The sequence below is a fragment of the Carassius gibelio genome, chromosome A3, assembly GCF_023724105.1.
Source record: "Carassius gibelio isolate Cgi1373 ecotype wild population from Czech Republic chromosome A3, carGib1.2-hapl.c, whole genome shotgun sequence".
Lineage (NCBI taxonomy): Eukaryota > Metazoa > Chordata > Actinopteri > Cypriniformes > Cyprinidae > Carassius > Carassius gibelio.
The window spans coordinates 27,509,916-27,531,990 of record NC_068373.1 but is presented as its reverse complement, the minus strand read 5'-3'; the positions used below and the strand labels follow the sequence as shown (position 1 = coordinate 27,531,990).

General features: G+C 35.8%; 2 protein-coding genes across 6 annotated transcripts in view; both read left to right on the top strand.

The window, feature by feature from the left end:
* LOC127955280 (butyrophilin subfamily 1 member A1) overlaps positions 1–3,381 on the top strand; it is a 144,015-nt gene extending 140,634 nt beyond the window's left edge. Inside the window, exons 6-7 of one of the 5 annotated variants that reach the window (XM_052553451.1) lie at positions 1,612–1,656; positions 2,298–3,381. In XM_052553451.1, the coding sequence (XP_052409411.1) occupies positions 1,612–1,656; positions 2,298–2,833 (581 nt within the window). In that variant the 3' untranslated portion in view covers positions 2,834–3,381. The remainder of the gene's footprint in view (positions 1–1,611; positions 1,657–2,297) is intronic. The other 4 variants (XM_052553446.1, XM_052553450.1, XM_052553448.1 and 1 more) reach the window with 4 other exon arrangements.
* LOC127955336 (butyrophilin subfamily 1 member A1-like) overlaps positions 1–22,075 on the top strand; it is a 270,064-nt gene that overhangs the window by 227,946 nt on the left and 20,043 nt on the right. The gene's annotated exons all lie outside the window — the stretch shown is intronic.

Sequence of the window (22,075 nt, the reverse complement as noted above, 5' to 3'; positions counted from 1 at the left end):
TGCTTGACCGGTGTTGAAAATGTCCTTAAGGGCCGCCTCATTATATCCCATACCCTCCGCCAAGGTCCAGAACACATGTGCAATGGCACTCACCTCATTGCCCTGTTTGGCGGAGGGTGGTAAATTTAAAATATTTCGCCCTCCGCTCCACCATACTGGTTGTGGAACGGGAATGAAGTCCCACACCGCTGGATCTCAACATGATGGAGTCATTTTGTTATGATCGGAGACCCAGGGAAAAACAGGAGACAAGAGATCTAATCGCAGTGTGGGTTTTAATTGGTAATCCAAATCAGAAATCAACAAGCAGGGGTCAAAACCATAAATTCATACAACAAATAAACAAACAGGGAAGGAACAGGAACCGGAAAGGGAACAGGAACTCAGAAGACAATTCTTTGTGGGAATTGTAGTGCCTACGGTGAGATGCCTATGAGGAAGTGAGACCACTAGTGAAGACTCAGGGAAACAGAGACCTGACAGCGTGACAGTCTTACATAAACTTAACTAATCACTTTTTACACAAACATTGTTACAGCAGCTAAAGTCTAATGACCATAAAGATACTGAAAGATTATTAAACTTTTATAAACATTTACAAATGATGAATAGCTTCCACTTTAGATTGCATTCAAAAACATGAACAAATAATTAATAGATGATTTGTTAAGATGTGTGAATAGAAGTCTACACAACAAACATAGACCAAATATATGAACTTTACAGACTGTGATTATGAGTTAATGAATAATAATATAACATGAATAGTTATAGTTAAAAATGACTGATTAAACTCATTTTTTCACAACATTTGTAAATGTAAAGAAGGTGATATGAACTGAAGTTTAATGAAATGTGTTAGTATTCATAAGTACAGTAACAAATAAGCTTGTAATCATTGTTTAATTACAATTTTTAAAAAGTGCATGATCATATGAATTGAAGGTTTAATGACATTTGCAAACATTTTAATATAAATTAAATACTGATCTGTTCATTATCAGGTAACTTTTAATAAGTAAATTAGTAAACATTAACAAGCACATTATCTCATATTTTTAGCTCTGTGAATATATATTAACTAATGATCTGTCAAGCATTATATAATGATTATTAATTATTTATTAATGAAAGGTATTGTAAAGTGCTACCTTGTCGGTATATATTTATATATTATATTTATGTTTATATGTATATTCAAAATAAGAGCTTCATAATTATTAAACTAAAATGGATAAAGTGGGAATGGATAAAGGGTATAATAATTATATAACTCATATAAAATAATTATAATAATCAATTTTCAATGAAAGACAGATTATTATTTTTTTCTTTAAAAATGTTTTATTATCTAGTGTCCTTTAATTTGGAGCAAGAGAAACTGGAGAGGGACTTTATTACATCAGAGATGTGTCTTTGCTCAAAGTTGATCTTAAATTTCAATCTGAGATCTGTAAACCAGCTTAATGATACACACAGGCCCCTGATACACACTGCTGTGATGTTAACACACACTATACACACAACTACATGATCATAACTTGTTTATCAGAGTAATAAACATGACAGAATTTAATGTTCTTTTCTCATCTTTTTCTGAATTTTCTTTAGAAAGTGATCAACATTTACAACTTCTGAAGACAATCATACCCAAAGGTGAATTTGTTTTATAATTCTTAATTAAAATATCAATTCATTACTTTTGAATTATTCTGCAAAAAAATGAATGAACATGCTGTGCATTCATATGTGTATTTAATTCTTTGTTTTTTATTATAAGATATATAAACTGTAGAAAGTCTTCTTGGGTTTTGTTGGTCTTCAAGAGATGATTTCATTATTGATCTAAAGATGAAGCTTTCATAACTTCATACTTTCTGTTTTTAGCTGGGTGAATAAAAGGCATAATTGTACATTTTAATTAAAGGCATGTTTCATGGCATAATTATTTATTTTAATATACATTATTTATAATAATTTATTTTACATTACTAAATAAAAGCAAGACAAAAAATTAACATGAGGATTCAAACATGAACAACAAAATGACTCTCAGACAACAAACTAAAAGCAGATAAGGTGAAGCAGGAAAAATCAGAACATTTCAGTCTATCAATAATAGATAAGATGTCAAAATTATGAACATTATTGTTTATAATATAATGTATTAAACAATAAGTGGTGTATCTTTATTTTTGTTTGTCTTGTAAAGTTCTCGCGATTCTTATAAACATAAGTAATTGCCTTTATTTCATGATATACTCATCTGTAAAGCAGATTTTCAATATTTTCCACAGTGAATGTGATTCTGGATGCTGATACGGCTCATCCTCGTCTCATCGTGTCTGATGATGGGAAACAAGTGAGAGATGGAAAGAGACAAACAGAAAGACTGGATGGAGATAAAGACAGATTTAATAATTATCTTGGTGTTCTTGGGAAGGATGGATTCTCCTCGGGGTGTTTTTACTTTGAGGTGCAGGTGAATGGACAAACTGAGTGGGATTTAGGAGTGACCAGAGAATCTGTGAACAGGAAGGGGTCGATCATTCTGAGTCCTGAGGATGGATACTGGATTGTGGGTCAGTATGAAGGGGGGTATTGGGCTTATGAGTCTTCATATGTCTCTTTTTCTCGGAGTATGAATCCTCAGAGGATCGGTGTGTTTGTGAATTATGAGAAGGGTCTCATCTCCTTTTGTGATGTTGAGTCCATGTCTCTTATCTACTCTTACACGAATCAATCTTTTAATAAGAAACTCTTTCCATTTGTTAGTTTGGGGTATACAAGTAATGTAAACCCCATTCCACTGATTATCTGTGATGATTACTAATGAGATCAGTGACTGAATTTACATGATCCACAGAAATAAACCAAAATACAATTTAAACAGTGTAACAGTAATAAATATTAAATATGATTTGCACTTCCAGTCAAAAATATGGCCACACAAGGGTGATTTTATGTTTTCTGTGATCTTAAAATGTTTTGGTTTTAAGACTTCTGCTTTAAATGTGTAAAATTACTTTTTTTGTAAATAAATATAAATAATGCCTATATATACATATGAATTTCTTTATGAGACAGAGGTTTTACTTTATGATGAATAATGTTTTGATCTGTAGATGATGAATGAAAAGCATCATGAAGAGCTCATCAGTTAACAGTTTTTCCTTTAAAGGGACAATAAGTAACTTTTTAGGTATTTTATTATCTAAAATCAATATTTTTATTCATAAATATGCCCTCAATGGTGTACAAATACCTATGCCAATGTTTAAAGGTCTATTGGCTATTGTAAGGCAATTGTAGCGAAGTGCAGACCGCTTTCAGTTTATGTGAAGATCTAGTTATACATTTTGTTTTAGACAATATGATGCATTTTGAACCATGAGGGAACTTTAACAAAAGACATATATAAATAGAAATTAGCACATCTATCATTTATTACTTTTCTATTTTGAGTTTCATTCATAAAGCACTTTATGCATATTTCAGAAACCATTGGTTGTTATCCCAAATGTTTACCTTATGCTGTGTTCCAGACAACGCGGATACAATATAATATTTTTATTATATTATATTGCATTATACAAATAAGATTATACTTTACATAATAATAATAATAATAATAATAATAATAATTAATTATTATTATTATTATTATTATTATTATATAGCCTAGAGAGAGACATTATTTTGGGGTACAGGTTGCTGGTTTTCGTGCAAGTCATTTATAGATTATCAGTGTATAATTTTGAAGTATATTTCCTACATTATGTGTATTTTAATTTTTTCTGCCTTTTTACATTTTTTTATTTACGAATTCATTTAAAACAACCGCAAAAAAACAGTAAAAAATGTACAATAAAGTACAATCAAATCCTTATAATCACATTGCACTTGAATAAAGTTGAATTTCTAATCTGCTGATTGCCCTGCAGGAGACCGCATAAATCTTTCTTCTTACAATTCTTCTTCTTTTTATTATTATTATTAAATAATTAAAAAGTGCAGAAAAAATTTAAAATACATCTAAATTAAATGATTGAACAAAAAATTAATAAAATAAGTAATGTAGTAAATATGCTTGGGGGGTGGGGGAGGGTTCTGTCAATAACTTGCTGACATGCAAGAAAAAAAAGCTGAAAATCACGTTTCTCTCTCTCTATAGATGTATTATTATTATTATTATTATTATTATGTAAAGTATAATATTATACACTATACCATTATAATATAATATAATATAATATAATATAATATAATATAATATAATATAATATAATATAATAATATATTTGTTATTATATCCGAGTTATCTGGAACGCAGAGATATTAGGTAAACATTTCAATAAACGATTGTGTAGGCCTACTAAAATTCCGAGCCATTCTATAAGATGACATTTCATCACTTGACAAACGGATAGACTCCTAAGTAGCACTTAAAGCACTGCTACATAACGTGCGGCTGTGTTAAGTGCATTTTTGGGAAACGCACATGAAACAATAACGGACGATCGTAAAATGACTCGTAGAAAACGGTCTTCAGCGCTAAAATTGATCGTTATTGAGAAACGCAGCCCAGATTAACGACTGGCTTGACACAAACCGTAACAAGGCAAACCCTACAGAACTTTCTTTTGTGTAGGCATAAATTATGCAACCTACCAGTGAAACATTTAGTTTATCATGTAAATATGAATTTACTTCGCAACTGCACTCACAACACTTTGTGCACTGCAGCGCGGGGAGAATGTATTAGACAAGCGCAGACCACTATTCATTTATGTGAACATAGGTAGTTTAAGACAAGCTGAGTTTATTTAATTCATATTGGGTACTGGCCATCTAACTGATAGCACAGAACATTTTTATTTTCGCTGCCCACTTCACAGAACTGCTGTGTGACTCACAGTAGGAGCAAAGAATGGTGTAACTTTCCTTAAAGAATCACAGTTGTTGAAAGATCCATTATTATAGACAACAATTCACTGACTAATTATTATAGACAGCAACTTGATTTTATTTCTGAATCAGTTAATGAAGCATTTTGAACGAATAGATTGAATAAAAGGCTTCTTTATTAACACAATGAATTACCGCCATCTAGTGGTGATATTACTTTCATAATTCAAGTATCATTTTCATTTCATAAAAAAAAAAATTGTTCATATTTCTGTATTAAAAATGTTGCATAAAACATTAATCTTAAATCATTATACATTTGTAATTGATATGTAAATGCCTGTCTGATCAGCATTAAACTTTAAATACATCTATAAAAGTATCTTCAGACACAGGGTCTATATCTCTGAATACTGATTTAATTGGTAACAGCCTATTGTCATATTATTCTAATCTTTTTTTATGTAAAAATGTAACATTAAATATGACATACAAAAGGTAAAATGTAAAATGTAAAAAAATAAAAATAAAAAATAAAAATAAAACAAAAAACAACAACTGAAAATCAGGTGCCCCTTATGGGAAAGTTAATTTCTGACACTGATCTATGGTTTATTGTTCGAAGTGTTATTTCAGGGTTTTGATATGTTCTTATAACTCAAATGTGTTTACATTCAAATCATGACGTCGAATTCACATTTCACTAAATTCAATCACTGGAACAAGCACTCTGACAAACCATTAGTCCCATCCTAGTGGGAAAGCAACCTATGATTTCCGAAATTTGCATGAAGTGCTCTATGAATAAAACTCAAAATAGAAAAATAATATATGTGCTAGTTTATATTCATATCTGTCATTTTATTTAAGTTCCCCAATGGTTTAAAGTGCCGCACATTGTCTAAAACAAAAGTTATGACTAATGTTACATGTTCACATAAATATGCGCCTTGCTACAATAGGCTATATTTTCCCCGCGCTGTAGTGCGTCATGCTGTGCCAAAGGACCAAAATGATGAAGAGAAAGAGATAAAATGTAGTACAAATAAACATGTTAAGAATCCATAGGACTCTTATTACGTTTTTAGGACTATTATTATGTTGTAATGTTTGGGTGACCAATCAGCCGAGGGGGGCGCTTCATTACCGCCCACATGTAGGGATCGAATATTCAAGTTTTTTATTTGTTTACTGTCCCTGAACGTAAAAACGAAAAAACGAAGCAGAAGTCTTGATTTTTTGTTTTGTTTGGACAAATGAAAAAAAGAAAAATGTGCAATTTTTTCATTTTTCAGATTTCAATTTTACATTAAAAAACGAATTATACGAAGGTACATGGACCCTGTCAAAGCTTTTTGGTACATATCGCCTACCGTAGATGCAACGCGCATTTGAAAAAGAGAGGCGCTGGAGAGCAAAATTAGTTTGAATGCAAAATACAATTTCACCACTAGATGGGAGTAATTCCTACTTAGTGTCCCTTTAACAGTTCCCTGCGGCTGATGATTGTTTTTAATTATTGTTTTTTTATTAATAATTTGATTTCTCATTGATTTTTTATTTAATTGAATTACAGTTAAATTAAAAAAGTTTTACATTTTCTGTTATTTTTATGTTTGAGTTTCTCTGAACAGAATTGATTTTGAGTGCCAAGCTCCTAAAAGAACTGATACACACAGTAAACCTGAATTTGTTCACCTTGTGTTTTTGTTATTTGGACTTTTAGGTTACATTGTGCCCTGTTTTGTTCCTGTTTTCTGTTCTGTTTGTAGTCCTTTTGTAGTTTTTTTTATTGAACAGTTATTATTAGTGCAATTATTGTTTGTGTGATAAATACTGTATTTAGATCATCTTCTCTGAGTGTTCACCATCATTTCCAGGATTAAATAAGTGTCGTAACAGTAGTCCATTCAACTCAAGTTCTGTAGTCCAAGTCTTCTGAAGCGAATCAGTTTTGTAGTCCTTTTGTAGTTTTTTTTATTGAACAGTTATTATTAGTGCAATTATTGTTTGTGTGATAAATACTGTATTTAGATCATCTTCTCTGAGTGTTCACCATCATTTCCAGGATTAAATAAGTGTCTTAACAGTAGTCCATTCAACTCAAGTTCTGTAGTCCAAGTCTTCTGAAGCGAATCAGTGATCATCATCTTTCTGACAGAGTTCACAAATCTCTGAGTGTAATGGCTGATGTGAATGTAGCGCTGCAACATCTTTCATTCAGCACCTTTATATAAAATATTTTAATACAGTATGTGCTCAGTATGTGAGTCTCTACTTTGTTAAAAACATATTATTTTAGAATAATTTTCTGAATTCTCTCTTCCAAACAAACAAACAAAAATTCAATATAGTCATATTGTTTTAACAGCTGTTGAGAAAACACATGAATACAATAATAAAACCAAACTGAAGTATTCAATCAAGGATGATTTGCAGCTGCAAAAAACTTTAGATAGTATTTCATATTTAAAATTAAAGTATTTTTCAGTCAGCGTCAGTAAACAGCAGCTGCTCATATGACAGTTTATCTCATAAAGTCTGAAATATTTGAAAAAACATCAAATTAATACACACTATTTAATGAAATAAAGGGGAAAGAGTTAATAAACGTGCAAGTGCAAAAAGTGCAGTTATTACTATTAAAATATTACAGATCTGCAAGCAGATTTAAATGATCTCCATTTAATTTTTCTAAATTCATTAATTAGCTCATTTTAGAGGCTTGTATAGAAACTATCACTGGGTAAAATTATAAACCATTAAAAAATATATATATTATTTTTTCTCTTTAATTAATATAAATGTGCAACTGCATTGTTGATACTCAAAAGCATGTTTTATACTTGATCCGATTTAATTTATTTTTCTGTCTTATCATTGAGCAAAAGTAAATGATTTACTTAATTGGAAGTAAACCTAAGTTTTGTCTGTTTAATTTTAACGATTTGAAGATGTAATAATAGTAAGTAATATATGTGGTTATTTTGAAATGACAGGTTCACTGTACATTATCTGACTTATTACACAGCTACTCACCAAATAAATCATCATGATATTGATCTAGACTTTTTTTAATCTTGGAGATTCTTCAAAGACAGAACATGTAGAAAACTATAAACTTTCATGATGAGTGCGGTCAGTTATATATATATATATATATATATATATATATATATATATATATATATATATATATATATATATATATATATATATATATATATATATATATATATATATATATAAGTGCGCACCTCGTTGTTTTACGTGGATATGTGTGGAATGAGGAAAAACGTTTCTTAGGAAAGGTGTGTCTCTTGTCCCTCATTTCAAGTTTCCTTCAGTGGAACACAAAAAGGAGATGAAATTTCATTCACTGCTCTTTTCAATACAATGAAATATCAAAGTAGCATAATGACCAGCATACAGTGACCAGGGCCTGATCAAAACTACCTTAAAGAGTTGTGTGACATTCAGACTGACCAGTCAGTAAATCACAGCTCCCCATCACTGTACTAAACCTGTGACAGTTAACAGACTCCTGAAATAGATGCATGTTGTCCTACAGGCCTCGATCACAATCAGCTCTTCTGTGCCTTCAGGAATCCCAAATGGTCTTTGCTCATTTTCAGTCATGTAATGTAAAAAAAATAATAAAAAAATAATAATATATAAAATATATTTAGTTGAAAGTACATTTGTAGCGTCAGCCAGTAACCGCTAAGAGACTGAATAGAGGGAGTAAATGATGACGCGTCTCCATTGCAAATCCTGGTGATTTATTGTTGCATTGAATAATAGTAAAGTAAACAAAACATGAAATAAAATGAAATTAAATGAAATTGAACACGCAAACTAACAGATAATATGCACCTGTGTCAAATGACATCACAGATTGAAAGTGAATTTCAAAATAAAAGACATCAATCCAAACCTTGCACCTACACTCCAGCCCCTGATTATTACACCCTAAAAAACTGTAATAATCATAACAATACAACACAATCATGCAAGTTATACATCACCGATTATTTTCTTGTATACATAGAAATCACTAAATCTATTTCACAAATGTATACATATGCATGTGTGTAAATGTCCAATTCTTCAATGTGTGAATATTGTCTGTAATCAACTAAGGTAAACATGTCAATCAAACAGTCTTAAGTCAAAGTCTTCAGTAAGACATTTGAGAGCTCTCACATTCAGTCAGTCAGTCATTAGTCAATCAATTAGTCAGTTGGTTATGGAATAATTAAAGTCCTCCGTTTCCAGAAGGCGGCAGACTTTAGTAATGGGTCTGGTCAAGCAGGAACTCTTGGTCTTTATTCTTATTTGACGTGTCAATCCCCTTTTATCCTGTGTGATCTGAATAATCTTGCCCATTATCCATGAGCTCCTTGGAGCAGTATCATCAACGACAAGCACAATATCTCCCACTTGAAAATTGCGTTTCTTCACCAGCCACTTCTGGCATTCTTGTAGTTGAAGTAGGCACTCCAAGCTCCATTGTTTCCAAACGACCTGTCGCCAACGTCATCGAGAATATAGATCATCCTTTTTAAACAGTCCAGGTGGTAAAGACGGCTGTGTTTTCAAGAGGAGAAGATGGTTCAGAGTAAGGGCTTCCAAATCATTAAGATCCAGAGATGCTCTGGATATTGGACGATTATTAAGGATGGATTCAACTTCACAAAGGAGTGTGTAAAGACCTTCCTCATCTAATTTAAAATCTTCCTTACTGATCTTATAAGCCGTTCCCAAATTCCCCCAAAGTGCGAACCAGCTGGGGGATTAAAGTTCCACTTAATTACTTTTTGAAGCAGAAATGAATTGATCTGATTATGATTCCAGTTTTTCATAGCCTCTTGCAATTCACGTTGGGCACCAACAAAGTTTGTACCATTGTCTGAACGGATGTTGACCACTTGTCCCTCCATAACGTTTTATAATGCTCATTCCACGTTTAACTTCAAAGGGACCAAAACAGTCCACTCCAACATGCGTGAACGGCGGTTTGTCAGGTGTGATTCTATCTTGTTGTAGATCTGCCATCTGCTGATGACCCGGGATTCCATGAAGACGTCTGCAGACCACACACATGGACAAAATTCTTCTTATAGCCGTGCTAGCACCAGGGATCCAATATCTCTGCCTCAAATTAGCCAGCATATAATTCCGTCCACAATGTCATGATGAATTTGCCGCAAAATCAAATCTGAAATGTGTAGATCCTTGGCCAGTATTATCGGATGCTTAACTTCTTCAGGCATCATAGCCTTATCCAGACGCCCACCAACTCTGATGACATCTGAGTAAAGCACAGGATTAAGTCTATAGAGTTCACTATTCCGTTTTACCAATCCATCTTTCCGTAAACTAACCAGTTCCTCAGAATATCTCTTCTTTTGGCAAAGACGGATAATCTCCAGTTCAGCTCTTCCAGCTCATCTGAAGACAACAATTTTGCAGACACATTGGATTTGAAATTTTTAATCTCTTTCCTAACAACAGTTTCTCTTTGCAACTTGTCCATATCAGAGAAAATGTTTATCAGCCTTTTCCTTTCCTTGCTGAGATCAATTAGAATGTTCCTGAATTTAAGGATCCAAGCTACGCCTTTTTTCAACTGCATCCATGAAGAGTAATACTTAAAGTATGTCATAAAATCATACTCTTGATGAATTTGCACAGTATTCACCAGAACACTACTTTTTACTTCTGAGTCACAAGAAGACATCACACCTACATCCGTAGGAACCACGGGCCATGAATGGAGCCACGAATGGAGGACCAGAAATCCACATCTGGTTCTTTAAGAATGAATCAACCTTTAGACCTCTAGATGATAGGTCAGCTGGATTGTTGGAAGAATTCACATACCGCCATTGTCTGATTTCAGAAACACTTCGAATTTCAGCAACTCTGTTAGCTACAAAGCATTTGAATCTAGAAGTCTCATTTTGGATGTACTTGAGGACAGAGGTGCGGTCGGTCCAAAATACCGAATCCTGAAGTTTCATCTTCAGCTCTCCCTTCCAGAACTTGTCCATGCGACCAGCAAGTGTGGCTGCTGTGAGCTCCAGACGAGGGATAGTTATAGCTCTTAACGGTGTCACTCTTGCTTTACTCATTAAAAGAAAGGAATGGGCACATTGTTGATCATTATGAAATAGTAAATACGACACCATGCCATAACCCTTCTCACTGGCATCCGAGAAGTGATGCAATTGGGCAGATATAACTTTTCCAAAGTTTTCAGGCTTCAAACACCTGCGGACCTCAAATTTCTCCAATTCGTGAAGTTTCTCCAACCAACTCATCCATCGCTGAATGTACACTGTTGGAATAGTGCTTTCCCATCCAATTTTCTCTCAACACAGATCTTGAAGTATCATTTTGGCACATAGAATCACAGGATACAGAAAGCCAAGAGGGTCAAAGATGGAACTAATGATAGAGAGAATTCCTCTTCGAGTAAAAGGCCTATCTTTGATGATCACCTTGAACTTAAAGACATCAGACTCAGCACACCACTGCACACCCAATGCTCTTTCCAAAGGTAGCGTGTCATGTTCCAAATCCAAGTTCTTAACTTTCTTTTCTCTATCCTCCTCAGGGATGGCATTTAACACAACAACAGCTTCTGAATCTGTAGACACAGATACAAGACAATCGTCTACATAGAAGTTATTAAAGACAATGTCCACAGTCTTAGCATCATACAGATCCTTATGATCCTCTGCACGCTTTCTCAATGCATAGCTAGAGCAACTTGGAGATGACGTTGCTCCAAATAAATGCACAACCATTCTGTATTCTTCCAGATTGTTATCAATGTTTCCTCCCGTCCACCAAAGAAACCTCAAGAGATCACAATCATAAGGATTTACCTTAACCTGATGGAACATCGATTCTATGTCAGCAATTATGGCAACATACTCCATTCTGAATCGCACAAGAACACTAGCCAGCGGACTTGTTAAATTTGGACCTTGCAAAAGATGTTCATTCAATGATGTTCCTTGATATGATGCTCCACAATCAAATACCACTCTGATACTTTGCTTTTTAGGATGATACACACCATGGTGAGGTATGTACCATAAGCGTCCATCAAGTCGGTCCAGTTCAGCTGTAGGAACGTTTTCAGCATGCCCTTTAGCGATGACACTCTCCATAAAGGTAGTATAGTCAGCATGAAAAGAAGTGTTTCTTTTAAGCCTTCTTTGAAGATTCAGAGCACGTTGTTCCACAATTGCTCTATTCCTTGGCATGACTACCTTTTCATTTTTAAGTGGAAGACCAATGCAATAATGCCCATTGGTCAGTCTTGCTGAATGCGAAACAAATTCCATGAATCGATGATCTTCCTTTGACAATCCTTGCTGTTCCTCTTGAATCGATTCTGGAAAGTCACACTTGAACTGTTGCTCCCATAACTCATCCAACTTCATAACTGTGATTCTATTGACAGTCATGTGAGAATGTTCCTTAACAGCATACTCTTCCTGTCGCTTGATTGGTCCATTAATTGCCCATCCAAACATAGTCTTAATGGCAGTCATGGGGACTTGTGACTTGGTGACTTGGACTCGAGTCGACTCGAGTCGCTATTTTTAGGACTTGAGACTTGACTCGGACTTGGAAGTTAAAGACTCGGGACTTGACTTGACTTGAGACACGATGACTTGAATGACTTGAGTGTTAATTACATCATGTTTTCAGTTTGAATATAAAATATATAAATTATTTTTTTAAATAAAGTTGATTACTCAGCTGGAGCGCAGGCTGAGAATAGCGTCGTGAATGGATCAGGACACTATCATCAGTCATGCCCTCTCTACCTTACACACACCACGCCCACTTAAATCAGATATCACATCACATCAACATGTCAGCCTGAGAGGTACCGAGGGTCATCGCTTTTGTCTTCAATAGTTCGCGCCTAAAAACGCGTGGAAAACGCTAGTCGCGCCGCTTTCTCCTTCTTGCCAAAGCGCTCGGGCAGAAGTGCTCCTGGGGCGTCTGTCGTTGCTAAGCATCCATGACACGCTCTCTCTCAATGAAAACGCGGAAATTTCAGCAAAGGATAAATGGATTTGCAGCACTAAAAATCGCTCGCAGTAGCTCTGCTACTAAATTAATTTCAAAATGGCAATCCATATACAGCTATGATCAGCTGTTCCTTCATCTTAGCTGAGCTTTCAACGTTGATACGAGAAAGGATGAAGCTGATTGGTTAGTTATTGTCACATGACCTGCGGTGCGCTTGCGGCATTCTGAAAAGTTTAGATGTTGAGCGCGTTGCTTCCATTATGAGCGCGCATACCGCGCGCCTACATTGGAAATAACGAACTTGCGCGCACAAAAGACGTGATGTGAACGGCCCCAAATGATCCGCTAGCAGGCCGTCAAAAAAACGCATTCCAGGGGCGGCGCTAGGGTTGGGCTAAGGGGGCATAAGCCCCGAATATTTTGTTACCTTGTCTTTCTCATAGAGCAAAACAATTAATCAGAAAAACAAATGTAGCTGCCGCGATTACCCAATCATGACAAGTGCATATTACATATTATATATATATATATCAAAGAGTTTTCTTTATTTTCATGACTATTGACTATTGTAGAGTCACACTGAAGGCATCAAGGGCTATTTGAGCAAGAAGGAGATTGATGGGGTGCTGTGCCAGATGACCTGGCCTCCACAGTCACTGGACCTGACCCAGTCGAGATGGTTTAGGGGTGAGCTGGACCGCAGACAGAAGGAAAAAGATCCAACAAGTGCTAAGCATCTCTCGAGGAACTCCTTCAGGAAGACCATTTCAGGTGACGACCTCTTGAAGCTCATCAAGAGAATGCCAAGAGTGTGCAAAGCAGTAATCAAAGCAAAAAGTGGCTACTTTGAAGAACCAAGAATATTACATATTTTCGGTTGTTTCACACTTTGTTATGTATATAATTCCACATGTGTTAATTCATAGTTTTGATGCCTTCAGTGTGAATCTACAATTTTCGTAGGCATGAAAATAAAGAAAACTCTTTGAATGAGAAGGTGTGTCCAAACTCTTGGTCTGTACTGTACATGACAAAAAAGTATGAAACAACTGAAAATACGTCATATTTATATTCTATACTCTGAGAGAGAGAGTGAGAGAGAGAGAGAGAGGAGAAATGTAACAGTTTAATGTTGTATGTAAACTGTGTTTGAGAGAGAGAGAGAGAGAGAGAGAGAGGTGTTCAGAGAGGAGTCTGTTGGATGTTTAGTTTTATGGACTCAATGTTGAAAATGTAAAACATTTTAAACACTTGTTGGCAGAAGTGAAAAATAAATAATTTTAGGAAGTTACAATTTTGTTTGATTCCATGATGTATTTTACTGAACATGAGTATTTACAATGCAAATCCAAATTATTTTAATTTACTGACAGTTACTTATATCTTGTCTTTTAACTTTATTAAGATCAGATTCTGCAGGTAAAATAACAATATTAAGGTGACTTGACTTGGACTTGACTTGACATAGCTTGTGACTTGACTTGACTTGACTTGCCCAAGAAAAAAATACTTGGGACTTACTTGAGACTTGAAGGTTAAGACTTGAGACTTACTTGAGACTTGCACATGTGTGACTTGGTCCCATCTCTGCTTAATGGCGTATGGGCCACTGTCTTGTAAGCGAATAATCAGCCACGGCTCCAAAGCCTCTGGCACATTAGCACCAATCAACAACTCCACATCAGCATCAATCAAAGGCAAACACAGATGACTTAAATGAGGCCAACAAGCAAGATCATTTTGTGTGGCGATGTTGTTTGTACTTACAGGCATGGTCTTCTGTTTGTATACCTCTGGCAAAGCACAGTAATTTCCTGATTCAGTCCTGACACTTCCAGATCCTTCAGAACATAACAACAAATGGATTTGTCCTGACTCATGGTTCTCATTAGGATGTTAACTTTCTTTGCTGAGAGATTGAGCTTGGACATCAAACTCTCTGTGCAGAAAGATGCAGAGCTCCCAGAGTCCAAAAAAGCATAGGTGGTCACAACTTTACTTCCTTTCTTTGATTTCACACATACAGGAACGATAGACAATGCACAATTTTCTTTACCAGCCCCAGTAAGAGCACTGGACTGGAGCGAGACCAAAGCACTACCCACTGTTGACTTTGACTCCTCTTTATACTGAATGCCTTTTTTCTCTGAGGAAAAAATATGAAGAAGACTTGAGTGTTTTAGATGACATATTTTACATATGCTTCTCCTTTTACAATCACGGCTGTAATGTCCTGTACATAAGCAACCGAAACAAATCCCCTTTTTCTTCAGAAAATTTATCTTTTCTGTATGAGATCTTTCAACAAGCCTTTCACAGAAATCCAATGCATGCGCTTCTACACAGAAGAGACAGGTTATATTCACATTTTTCCCACCACACTCCTTTGCACCAGTTGCAGTGACTGTGGTAGCAAAACTACTTCTAGATTTCGAATGAAGGAATTTGGTATTCAGGTTTCTACCTCCACTAGGCAGAACATCTTGAATGTTTCCAAACACCAGATCGGTGAACTATCTTCACCTGTCTTTCTATGAAGTCCACAATATCAGAAAAGCAAGCTGGATGGTTACATCTTTCTTGTAAATCACAAGCCACCATTCTCCATCTTTCTCTGAGCTTATAAGGAAGTTTTGCAAGAACAACTTGCATATTAGTGGCAATATTTAACTCTTTCATATAACAAATATTCTGCATAGCATTGCAGCAATTCCTGAGAAATAAGCTGTAGTCCTGCAGAGCCCTAGCATCCTCAGCTCGTATTGATTGCCATGAGAGCGCCCTTTTCATGTAAGCTGAGGCTATCCTTAACTCATTGCCAAAATGTTCCTTGAGCAAAGCCTTAGCCTTTATATACCCTTGCGAAGGAATCATCAATTGACAGCTTCGAACAAGCTCCTTTGGTTGCCCTGTAGTATACTGCTCTAAGAAATGCAAGCAATCTGCATGGCCACTTGCTTTCTTTTCTACCACCTCTTCAAATGTTTGCATAAAGTCATGATAACGTAATGGATACCCATCAAAGAATGGGACCTCCCTTGGTGGGAGTGAAGATAAGTTGTGTTGCTGAACTAATAGGGCAGTAATTTCATTTTGCTTATCGATGAGGTTAAGGATACTTCTCCCTTCCAAACCATCATGCATTCCATGTCCATGTCCACCATCCTGACTGATGCTGGGTAATGTAGAATGTGCCAACCTTGTATTAGTATTCACAATCTGTTGCTGTTGTCGAGCTGACGGAGTAGGAAAACGCACTGAATTGTCTGGTGCTGCTTTAGCACGTGTATAGGATACAGATTGCTGTAGTGGCATTGAATGTAAACTTGAAGGTAAAAATGGATTCACATTTGGGTTAAGAGAACTGGTTCCAGTATTTCTTCCAATTAACGCACTGGCATCAGAAGAATCTGTATAACTTTGGTCTGATCTCACATCACTATACACTTTCATCTTGGCTATTGATACAGCAATTTTAGTGTCCAGTTCCATTTGTTCTTTTCGCCTCCTTAAATCCTCCTCTTCCTTCTCCAATCCATGTTTTCGTGATAACATTTTCTGATGTGCCAACAAGGCTGCCATTTCGGACTTAATCTTAAGATGAGTAGATACAATAGAAGATCGACTGGTTCAAAATCCATGAGTTGTCGTTTTCATGCTCACGTTAGAGACACTATCAGTTGGTTGTATTTGATTCTGCACATCACCATTGTCCATATCACAGTTTGGATTTTCACTTGGAGCATGCATTTTATAAGATGATGAAACTGGTCCACCAGAAGATGGAATAATAGTATCACAACTCTATTGAGGTTCAACAAAACTATCCATTGCTCTTGAATCAGGCATGACAGAAGATGATGGGCAAATATTTGCATAACGTTGGGTAGAACTTGATTCTATAATTTGAGAATTTTGCCTCAGATTCTTAGCTTCAACCAACCATCGTTCAACATCTTCCACAAATTCATCATTCATCATCACACTGCCTCAAACCACTCATTTTGCTTGTTTTGTTCATCAGAAGGAAGAAAATTAAATTCTTCTTTGTGCAACACAGATGCATCATCTTTCAAACATTTCAAAGATTCCACCATAGGAGACAATTGTGAAGCATTTTCATCACATTCCATGAGATCTTTCATTTATAAAATCAAACTCTTCATTTGATTCACGTTAGCCTTACGATCCTTTTGCAATGCCTCAATTTTAAGCACCAAGGCCTTTGCCGTAAGCTTAGGCTCTCTTTTGCTGCCCACAGCAGCTTGCACAGACTCATCTGCATCCATTTCTCATAGCACACAATCCCAGTCATCCAAACAGCAACATATTCAACGCGTAGATCAAACCAACAATTTCATGAATAGGCACAGCTCCACAGCGCCATTACGAAAGCATAGTAAACTTGCACTTCATTCCACAACCGCAATCCATCCAATAGGCAGCACACAAACACTGCCCGGCCTTCGACAATAGTGTCTTCTCATTCAATAAACAGCAAGACTGCAGCCAAACATAGCAAAACCGCTCACATACCTCTTCTGCCATCAGGATACAGAAGCGCGATCTTACTTCAGTGTGTGCGTAGGCGTTTCACATGCGGTGTGCGAAGAAATCCTTTCCAATCTACGATAATCAAAATCCAACAGTAGCCATTTCTGTTGACTAAATTGTAGTGGCAGCCAGTAACCGCTAAGAGACTGAGTAGAGGGAGTAAATGATGACGCGTCTCCACTGCAAATCCTGGTGATTTTTTGTTGCGTTGAATAATAGTAAAGTAAACAAAACATAAAAATAAAATGAAATTAAATGAAAACGATCAACAGAAAGTGAGCGTCCCAGCTACTCACTCCCTTCCTAACCTCCTAACCACACGCAAACTAACAGATAATATGCACCTGTGTCAAGTGACATCATAGATTGAAAGTGAATTTCAAAATAAAAGACATCAATCCAAACCTGGCACCTACAACATTCTTAGTTCCAGTTGACTATAAACATTTTATTTTGTCATATTAAATTTTTTCAGCTGAGAAGAAGTAAATCGATTAAATGTAACAAGTCGACGTAATTTAAGTTGATCCAAAGAAATTTACATTAGTATTTTTTGTTTATTATGTTCTAGAAATACACAATAAATCATTATCATTGCAATAATCATATAATAAGGTCCAAAAGTGAAAATGTCACATTTTGATTTATCAACACTGAGCAAAAAGAAATCACTTCTTTTAGTCATCATTTAAAGGGGGGTGTGAAATGCTAGTTTTCACTCAATATCCTGTTAATCTTGAATACCTATAGAGTAGTACTGCATCCTCCATAACTCCAAAAAGTCTTTAGTTTTATTATATTTATAAGAGAAAGATAGTCTGTACCGATTTTTCCCGGAAAAACACGAGCGCCTGGATGCGTGACGTGTGGGCGGAGCTAAAGAATCACGAGCGCGAGTAGGCTTTTGCGTTGAGAGCGCTAGAAACTGTGACATTACCGTGAGGAAAAAAACATCATCCAAAACAAACATGGCTAACAGTCAGAATTGTCACGATCATTAGATGGAGTGCCCATGAGCTTCAGTAGAGGGCACTCCACTCAGGATCATTCCACCCATCAACCACCAGATGTCACTTGGACACTAGCACCTCTCATACTGTTGCACCACACCTAAACTACATTACCCATAAGTCACTGCATCACAATCACCCTGCCACACCTGCACATCATTCCTCAGTCAATCTCCTTGCCACACCTGCACCTCATTTACACACACATAAAAGCAGCACACTCACTCTCACTCACTGCGAAGTCTTGATTTGCTGTGTCTGTCATTTCTGAGCGTTTCCCTTGTGTTTGATCTCTCTGTACCTGACCTTTGGATTGTTAATACCGACTCTGATTCTCTGCTGCCTGCCCCCGACATCTGCTTGTTCCTGTTTTCGATTCTGGTTTGGCGAAGTCTTCTGTAATGATGAGACAGAGAGGTTCGGATCCATGTGCAGAACTTTTAATAAGATTGGTCAGATCAGCAATGATCAGCAACGGCGTCAGGTATATAGGGATAACCAGAATCAAAAACAGGAACAAGCAGATGTCGGGGGCAGGCAGCAGAGAATCAGAGTCAGAATTTTTTTAAACAAAAATACTCTTTCAAACGTATTTTAATTTTTGAAACTTTGTCCATGTTTAGCATGGGAATCCAACTCTTTAACAGTGTAAAAAACTCAGTATGCATGAAATAGCATTTCACCCCCCCTTTAAGTTCAGTGATACAGAAATGTAAAACTAAGCCAGTAATAACTTATGTACAATCGTCTTATGAATGCTCATATCAGCAGAATTTATTCAGACACATTCATTTATTATGAATGCTAACTGTAACTGTTCAGGTCCCAAATGGTCATTTCAGTCTTTATAGACCAAAATTATTGGCACCCTAGGAAGAAAAGCACAAAGAGGAAATAAATCTGCACTGTTAATCATTTTGATCCTTTATTTTAAAAAAGAAAGAAATCTCTCTTCTATAATGCCCGATGAGTTTGGAGAACAGCTGACAAGAAATCAGAGACCATTCCTTCATCTAGAATCACTCCAGACCCTTCAGATTCACAGCTCCATGTTGATACTCTCTCCTCTTCAGGTTTTCTATTGTTCAGGTCAGGGTACTGATGCTCATGGCAGAACATCGTTTTGTGCTCGGTGACCCATTACTATGTTGATTTTGAGGGTCCTTTTGGATCATTGTTCTGCTAAAAGATTCTACCACGGTCCATTATGAGGCTTTCTGACCACAAGACTCAACTGTTTTCTGCAGTTATGCAGCTGTGATCCTTGAGATTCTTTGGCCACTCAAACTATCTTTCTCACATTGTATTAAGACAGTACAGATACACACAATATACTGTGACAGATTTGTAACACTTCCTGTTGATTGTAACTCCTTAATTTTTGTTCAAATGGTGTAAATTTTCAATGCTTTAGCTAATTTCTTACATTTTGTTTTACTTTGTATTTTGTGCTATTTTCTTGACTTCATATTTTGAGAAGCTCAACAATTCTTTCAACAATTCTTTGTTTTTTTCTCATTGTGATGGATGATAAAGAAAATTTTCTGTTCCCTCATATTTATTTATATTCATGTAAAAGAGCAATTCATGCCTGGATTTTTGTGGAAAAGTTATATTTTTGTTATATAAAAAAAAAAAAAAAAAAAAAAATATATATATATTTCTTTTTTTTTTCTTTTTTTTAAACCAAAAGTTTATTATACAGATTTATTTTCATAGCCTTCTTTGATCATATTTTCTTAGGATGCCAAAATAATTAAATGACTCTCTTTCTCTCTCTAAATCAGCTACTTTACGCACAACATAATAAATAATAATAATAAGAAGAATTTATGCAAGAATTCATAACAAAGTGATTTCTAGGCATTTGTTACGTTCCACGTAGACTTGTGTGTTTTTTTTTCTTTGTCTCTGTTGTGTGTGTGTTCATTCGTTACTTTCAGGTGGTGCTCATTGGCTGTTCGGGAGGCGTGTCATTACTATCGTACGCATCATAGGAGCTGGTTAACCAATCTGATGGTGCGTCGCCAGGTTTAAAAGCTCCATTCATAAGGAGCACGAGAGATTTGGAGGATTGGAGTCGGAAACGGAAGTCTGAAAAGGGCTTTAAAAGCAAGAAATAGAGGAAAAAGTTGGTCAGAGTTTAGCGAGACTGGCGAGGGGAGTACGAGCAAGAAATTGAGATCTTATTAGTCTGAGAAACAGAAAACTGATAATATGGAGAATGATCAAGGAAATATTTGGAAAGTTATTGAGTTTAATCAGGATGGTGGACATTAACACCCTATCAAACTTACCAAGGTGATTGAGAAAGAGATAGGTAAAATTATATTTGCTAGGTTTTTGAGCAATAAAAGAATACTGATACATGCAACCAGTAAACAACAACAAGAAAAGGTACTCAAAATGTCCTTACTTCAAGGGGAAAGGATGAAGGCACACATACCAGGGCCAATGGCAAAAGTGAGAGGAGTTATCTCAGGAGTTCCATTAAGTATGTCAATGGAAGATGTCAAAAATGAGATTCAAGGAGGTAAAGTGATTGAAACCACACAGCTTAAAAGTAAACGAGATGGATCACTAAAGGATACACTATCGGTTGTAGTGCAATTTGAGAAAAAACGCTCCCTAAATCAGTGCAAATAGGATACATGAATTACAGTGTGAGAGAGTACATTCCCAAACCTATCAGATGCTATAAATGTCAAAGAATGAGACACACAGCACAGCAATGCAAAGGAAAACTAAGGTGCGCTAGATGTAGCGACATGAGTACGGTAAATGTGAAAAGGATACAAAGATTAAATGCTGTAACTGTGCTGGAGTGCATATTGCTGCATTTGGAGGATGTGAAGTTCAAAGAGAAGCTAGAGAAGCACAGAGGCGGAAGATTCTAAGAAAAGTGTCTTATGCAGAAGCACTAAAAACAGTGAGAGAAACAGGAACAAATAAAAGCCCCAGTAGAATGTTTCAAAGAAACCTAGTGTCAGTTAATCAAACACAAAGGCAAACTCCAGTCCATACTCAGGTTACATGTGATCACAAGTGTGAAGTTGATAAGGAAACATTTGTAGTTAAGAAGACAAACTTTGTGGTTTTCATATGTCATACTATCAATGTTGCATCACAATTAAAAAAGAAAAGTGATAGAATCAAGGCAATTGTGGAGGCAGCAGAAAGATACCTTGATATAAAAGATGTTAAAACGGATCACGAATTGTTGACAGTACTTGGAAATGGGGAAAATACAAAAGTTGAGGGTTAGAACATTAATTATGGCAATTCACATACTACGGTGGAACATCAGAAGCCTTGTAGCTAATGGTCAAGGATTAAAAAAATATATTTATGAATTAGATGTAGTTCCAGATGTAGTATGTGTGCAATAAACCACATCTGGACTTCATTATACCAGGGTTTAATTCTGTAAGATATGACAGGCCTAACAATCAATATGGTGGAGGGTGTGCTACATTTCTCAAGGATGGGCTGGCATATGGAGCTCCCTTGCCCAGAGGATATGGAATGTACTATGGTAGAGA